Source organism: Saccostrea cucullata, unplaced genomic scaffold (genome assembly GCF_032062105.1).
Source record: "Saccostrea cucullata isolate Sc308-1 unplaced genomic scaffold, CSIRO_AGI_Scuc_v1 ctg5143, whole genome shotgun sequence".
NCBI classification, from domain to species: domain Eukaryota; kingdom Metazoa; phylum Mollusca; class Bivalvia; order Ostreida; family Ostreidae; genus Saccostrea; species Saccostrea cuccullata.
In genome coordinates this window covers 5,797-13,227 of record NW_026935129.1, presented here as the reverse complement: position 1 = coordinate 13,227, position 7,431 = coordinate 5,797, and the positions used below count along the sequence as shown (strand labels likewise).

Below are 7,431 nucleotides of genomic sequence, written 5' to 3'. Positions count from 1 at the left end.
CTTTTATGATTTCATTTGTGACTTTCTCAAGCGCTTGGTCAAGGAACAGTCATTTCTTTTGTTAACATCTTAAGTATGACCAATCAAGGCAAATTTAATCGATTTCGGACCTCTTTTAAAATTTACCTTTTTGATAACGTGTAGAATGCAAACGTACAGATGCATATTACTCTCAAAAATTTCCTTAAAAATCGTCAATTTTACTGTGGTTATTGAGTAATTAACAATAGCAACATCATTTAGCGAAAGCAAATTATCTTATTTTGATATCCCTGTTGAAAATCTTTAAATTCTATATTTGATGACAAAATCCTTCGTAGAAATAAAAACCTTATACATAAAAAATATAGTATACGTGTGTGGCAATTTTTGATGAAATTGATTTAACTTTTAATATTCATTATTATACATAAAGCCATTTGCAAATTAAATTTTCAGCAACATACATGCATAAGTCAAGCAACTACTCACCTTGGATATCCCATCATTGCACAAACGACTCCGGCCTCTTTACTTCCCCAGTTGTTTCCACACACCGTACCCCATATACCGGAATAGTAGACCTCAAGTCGCCCTTTGGAAGGAAGGGATCCATCAACAAGTCTAACCAAGCCATTGAGTGCATGGGGATCTAGACATTCACATACAAAAGAGAAATCAAAAATAAAACACATCAGGATCATTATATTACCTTGTATATCTATTTTAAAAAATATGAATTAAAAACAAATTGCCTCTAGATTTTGATTCTGATATATTCGACAGGCTTTTAGTAATTAACTGAATTTGTATTTTAGAAACTTTTGACAGCTGTGAAAACTTTGGTGAATCATACATCAAAGAAATGTTTGGTTTCTCCATATATACTAAGTTAAAACTTTGATTTCACGAAAATAAAATCTCAAGCAAAGGAAAAAAATACACAAAATATCAGTTAACAATTCACAAGCTTTTCTATTCTTTTTACGAAAACAAAATTATAATACAATTCTTTAATTGACAAATGCAGTTTTAAGAAGCAATATAGACATTCAGAGACATTGGTCTTGTTTGTTAAATTTTGATTTTTTTTTCAAAATAGTTATATTTTATTAGATCGAGGACAAAACCTTACTATTTTGAAGGGTTTTTTTGTACCTGAACATGAAACCCCGGCATCTTCACTATGCCTACAGTTGTGAAATCCATGTGAAGAGTGTGAGCACATTTCAATGTCCGTTTCATTTCCATAACATTCAACGTCATCAAGCCAGATCATCCCCGTCCCTTCTCCAAAGTGAGCCAATGAATGTGCCACGGTCTTGACTCTTTAAAGTAGATGTTATTTAGAAGTTGTTCAAAAGCATATATATTTAATAGATCAAAAACTATTCACCCATGGCATTGTCCAATTTAATATAATGCAAAAGTTTGATGTCACTACATCCACCGAAAATGATTAATAAGCTCGAAGTAAGAAACACACTTCTGGGGAGGGGGTTAATGTGTGAAAGTTACCGATTGAAATAAAATGCAAAGTGTTATATTACCCTTGCTTATCTATCATTAGATATTCATATCAATATAAGCGCTAGACAAATTCTGCAAGGTACGATCATTTACGGTAGCCAGAATACTATATCATGTTTTCAGTATCAATTTATCGGTAAATTTCTTGAATATCCAAGCATCACACAGATAACTCCAGCGTCTTTATCGTCCCAGTCATCATCACATGTCGTACCCCACAGCCCAAAATACATTCAATCAATTTGAAAATGTAAATTTAATTGTTTTTAAACTTTGCATATTTTTAAACACCTTGAATATCCCAGCATCACACAGATAACTCCAGCGTCTTTATCGTCCCAGTCATCATCACATATCGTACCCCACACCCCAGAATAGTACACCTCAACTCTTCCATTGGACGGGGAGGTCCCATTTACCAGTCTGACAGTACCCTTGCTATTACGACTGCCTTAAATAATAGAAAATCATTCAATCAAAAAATTTTCACTTGATTCCAAAGCAATTTCGGAAATTGTTACCTCTCAGTGTTAAACTGTTGGATTCATGATAGAAAATTTGATGTTATTTTAATACGATAAATTAATGCGAAAATTAAAATGCTTTTCAATATGATTGTGCTTGGAATGGATGTGGACTACATTGCTTCTCTGACTCTGCAGAGGGATGACTCTTTTATTAAACACCAGCTGCTATAGTTTTACAGAAGCATTCTTATAATTGTGGCGTTTGAAGGTCATTTTGATAAATGGCTGCCAAACCATTTATGATTGACCAATGAAGTGCCCAAATATCCAAAAATTTTTGTAATATATTACTCAATCGAAACTCTTAATTTTACACTTTTATCACAAAATGCACAATTATTTGAAAACTTTTCAGCTATGCCGCTGTACTAATTGTATTAGCTGACATAAGGGTTTATTCAGAGTTTCGGCATGAACTTTCCCACATAGTAAATCGTTGTAAATCCTTCTTGTCTGAAGGTCTTTTCATGTCGTTGATTACTCTCCTTTTCTCCTGATTTGCCTTCATCCCATCTTTGCTGAAGATGTGTCCAATAAACTTAACTTCAGGCATTCTAATTTTGTATTTAGCCTTGTTTAATCTAAAGTCAATTTTCCTTGTTCTATAATGTTCTACAATCTGTCCTCGTGCTGAGATTTATTTTCCCTCAAACTAAGATATTTTCCATAATAATTCCACAGCCATCATTATCTTTAAAAAGCTGTGATTTAGTTATCTGGAATATCTCTGGAAAAGAATTTATTCCCATCGGCATTCTTAGATATTTATATCTCACAAATGGCGTGTTGAAAGTGGTCAAATTTGAACTCTCTTCATCCAACTGAATACTGTGCAGCAGGTAAAAATCGCGGTCGGAAAAGATCTTGATTTTTCAATTTGAATATATCGCGGTCGTTTGCGTACGCGGAAATAAAATCTATACACATTTTTTAAACATTTCAAGTATTTTCTTGCGTATCAGTCGAATCTGAACCCGATTAAATATAACAAAAACCCGATTTGAAATCAAAACGTTCTTACTTATATTCAGAGAGATTTCCTTTTTCTTTCCTTCTACTGAGGTATGTTTTGAGTATCGTATAGAGTAGTAATTACTCCAGGATAATTAAATCAACCTGAATTTAGATCAGTTAATTGTCAGTTCCGACTACCGTAGTCATAACTTTAAACTGTTAATATAATTGTAATACCTCTTAACGGTATTGTCTTACTGCGTATTTAGTGATACGCACAGCAATATGTTACATCTGCAATTACATGTACACCACACCTCTACTGAGTGGCAGATTTCAATTTTAATTATGAAAGTTAAATATTCATCAATTAAGTTGAAGATCACCATCAATTACGTGTCAGTGATTGTTCCGTAACAAGGAAGACACTCATTTTCTCCGTTATTTTAAGTACATTGATTGTATAATTGCAAGCAAACACAGTAAACAAATCTTATCACTGATTACAGTAATATTTTAAATTTATCCTTATAAAAATTTGAAGAACTATTCACTGTATGTTGAATTCAAGGAATTTTTATTTCCGCCAAGATAGCGAAAATTAACTCCGCGAGTTAATTTGCTGCTGTACAGTATGCCAGAATCCGGAAGAAGCATCCAGAATACTTAATACTAAGGCTCCAGCTACTTAAAATGCAACTTCTACGGTCTCTTAAGGAAATGTTCTCTTCTCACAGCTTTATTGAGATCTCAGGGGTCTAGACAGAAACGGACTTTGTTAGGTTTATCCTCATCAATCATAGAATTGACCAATTATGTAGACCTTTGATTCTTTTTTGATCATTTTCTATTTTTCCATGCCGTCTTAATTGGTTTTAACCTTCCCTTTAATTGTGAACGGAACTTTTGAAGGCACATTCACTACAGGACTTACTGATTTGTCTACTTTTATTTTTCCAATTCCTTAAAACATCCTTGAATTCTCCAGGACTGCCTCTTTATTACTCACAGTGTTAACTCTTGCAATTAATACATCTATATACAAGAATTTAATCCTAGCACTGTTGAGACATCCTTATTTACTACATGAAAGTCTAGATCAAAGGACTTTCCTTTGTACGCTCCAGTAAACACCGCTTTTCCGCATGGTTTTATTTTGTGACCAGGGTAGGACACTAACTTGTATTTTCAGATTGATTTTTCCGCTTGATATGGATTCAACGGTTTTCTTTGACATAACATTTACCTGTGCTCCTGTATCCATTTTCATCCTTAGTGTCTTATTCCCAATTTTGAGGTGTGCCATCCATTCTTTATTTGAATTTTCCATGGCCACAGCTTAAACACTGTATTCGAGTCTCGGTTATTTACCATGTTAAATGAACATGTCTTGAATTCATGTGATTTCCAATGCATTGTGTTCCGGTACATTTTAGAAAAATGATTTATCTTTTGGCATTTATAGCATTGTTTTTTCAAATGCTGGACAGTTTCTCGGCTCGTGGCTTTTTATCCATTTTCCGCACTTTGATTTAATTTCCTTTTGCATCTCTCGTTTTGGTTTCTGCTTCTATATGAGGTCAACGCCCTCCGTACTTGCGCCATTCTCCCCCATGAACTTCATTTGATTTTCTATTGCCTTTATCGCTCTACAAATTTCATTGCTTTTCCCCAAGGTGAGCTCCGGAGTTCTTAGTAGCCACTCCTCTAATTCCTTGTACGACCATATTCCGAATTAAAGACTCCTTGATCTCGCCAAATTTGCATGATTTGGTCTTGTTTTCCAGATCGGAAATGTAACTGCTAATTGACTCTGCTGATCCTTGACTTCTGGAGTTGAATATTTTACGTTCAAATATTATATTGTTCCTTGGATTACAGTACTTCTTGAATTTATCTAGAACGGGTTTTAGCTGTTTGTTCCTGGCGTCCTCAAATTTAAAGTTATTATGTATCTCCATCACATCTTGACCGATCAGATGAAGCAAGATATTTGTTTTTTTATTTTTCTTCTTTGTCGGCCATTCCACTTGCTGTGAGATATATTTTAAAAAATTGTTAAAATTTTCTCCAATTTCTTTTAAGGTAGGTCCGTACTATTAAAATTTTCTGTCAAACTGATCATTTTTTAACTTGAATACCTTGAATAACCCATGAACTAACTAAAACACCTATAAAAGACTTATCTTTGCAGGTTAATTTTCATGCAACATGTCTCAGAGTACATACCTCTAAAAATTCAACAGCCAAAATTAAGCATAAAGAAGTAGGATATCATATTTTATTTAGTTATGCCCCAAATCGCATCAATTTTATATTAAAACTTGTGGAAACAAAAAATATTAATTTGCCAGGAGAATATTTGAAAATTTTCCTGGAAAACATTAACAAATTGATGTTTAATCTGTCCACGTCTTTATGAATTTTTTTGAAAATATCTTTATTTTTAATAATTCTCAAAATCTGAACTGTTTACGTGCCATTTTTTCTCTAAAATTAGTAAGAATTATATCTAAGGTTAACAAAAACACAAGCTTTTTTATAATTGACCAGAAAAATTTAACAAAACAGCCCTTTGAACATGTATACCCCCATTTTTGGAATATCAATTTTTTCAATTATTTTTTTTACAAAATCTAAAACGATAGTAAAATGAAAAAAAAATGATATAGTCCTAAAATCTATAAAAATAGATCTCAAGTTAGTTTGTTTAAAAAAATAAAAAAGGTTTAGGTTCAGAAAGACAATTAAGAATTTTGTGTCTGTGTATATGCTAAAAGCATATAAATCCAATGGACAGAGTGTAAAGTGTTAATTTCCATAAATGATATACATTAAATCCTTTGTATTCAAATTGACACTATAATTAATAAATATATACTTATTAAATTATTTTCAAGCACCCAAAATATTTTATTTCAATAAAAACGTGATAATCAGAATATAATATTGGTGTGTAAAATTAAAACCGGATCCGGAAAAGTATGGACCTTCCTTAAGTTCCCTCGTGAGAGAAATGGCGGCAGGTTAAGTTTGTCCATTCTGACACCATGTAATGTTACCACAAGAGACCCTGACTTTTAACATGACTTTCAACTAACTTTATTGATGATAAGCAATTCTATATAACATCATTATAATTGCGAGCTCAGCATATAGAATTACAACACGTATAAAATCCACATATCACTGGGAAAGGTTGACCTAGTGTTTCAGAGATTGTTGATAATCAAATATATTTACATGCAAACATTTGCCCTTGTATAGCACTATTTGAACAAGGTGTTTTTACACTTGCGTAAAACACGTTCGTCATGTAACCATAAAATTTATTATTTAGTCGTTATTTCATAATGACTTCATAAGTGATCGAGGTGTAAAATATGATGCACGCTTGGCATGTCCCCGGAACATATTCAGTATATTTCTCTTTCAAAATGTAATCGCTCGTGCAATACACTTTCTGGCTACTCACAGAAAAAAGAATAACAAGGTCTTTCCACCTTTCTGTAAAACGAAATGCTTATGTTTATAAGGTCTTTCCAACTTTATGTGGAAAGATTTCTTGAAATGCTTATATTTATTAATAGGTCTTTCCAACTTTCTGTGGAAAGACCACTTGAAATGCTTATGTTTATTAGGTCTTTCACATATTCCTATTGATTTCCTTCTGTTTCTTCTTATTTTTTATTATTTTTCTGCCGTGTGATTTTTTGTTTCAAGATTTTATTGTATGAGAATGCATTTCATAAAAGATTTTCGCAGTTGACCCTTCGTAAATGAACAATGACTGCTTTCGCAGTTATTACCCCTTTTGCTTGTTATCGCTACTCTTCAGAAACCGTAAAACGTAGAGAAATGAAACCTTCCTCATTGTCTTAGACTAATTTAGTAGACACTTCAATGATTCATTGCGAAAGTATTTGTTGACCCGTTCAATGAGTTATTGCCTCTGGAATGTTTTCAATTTTACAAATAATTAAAAATTTTCAAAACGAGAAGTCGTAGAGACAGGTGACCAACTGCATACGATTCATTGACCTTTGATCTTGAAATTTTTGCAAAGGTCAAAGGCCAAGGTCATTCCAAAAATGAGAAATTAAGCTTTTTTAAATATCTCTTTAGTTTTTCAACATATTTTTAATGTCTTTCCATCATTGATATGTACTCTTGAAACTATTTCAGAGATTTGATTTTTGTTCCCAAAGATTAACCCTTTTGAAAGTTATTGCCCCTTGTGCGAAAAAACCTTGGTATCGCTACTCCTCCGAAACTGTAGACCGTAGATACACCAAACCTTCACTTATGTCTAAAGGGTCTTAAGGCATAACTTCGCTGTATAAGTGCGAAAGGATCTGATGACCCCTAATATGAGTTATTGTCCTTTAACGTCTTTGTAATTACTATTAAACCTTATAACTTGAAAACTATAAGTCGTAGA

At 32.8% G+C, this 7,431-nt stretch overlaps 1 protein-coding gene across 1 annotated transcript; it reads right to left on the bottom strand.

Annotated features, from left to right (window-relative positions):
- Positions 1-467: 467 nt before the first annotated feature.
- LOC134241988 (neurotrypsin-like) lies at positions 468-2,589 on the bottom strand. The gene is made up of 4 exons (XM_062724003.1): positions 2,454-2,589; positions 1,801-1,960; positions 1,138-1,307; positions 468-631 (listed from the first exon to the last, which is right to left on the bottom strand). Exons 1-4 carry the CDS (start codon positions 2,587-2,589, stop codon positions 468-470), a joined length of 630 nt encoding a protein of 209 aa, XP_062579987.1.
- Between the last annotated feature and the right edge of the window lie 4,842 nt (positions 2,590-7,431).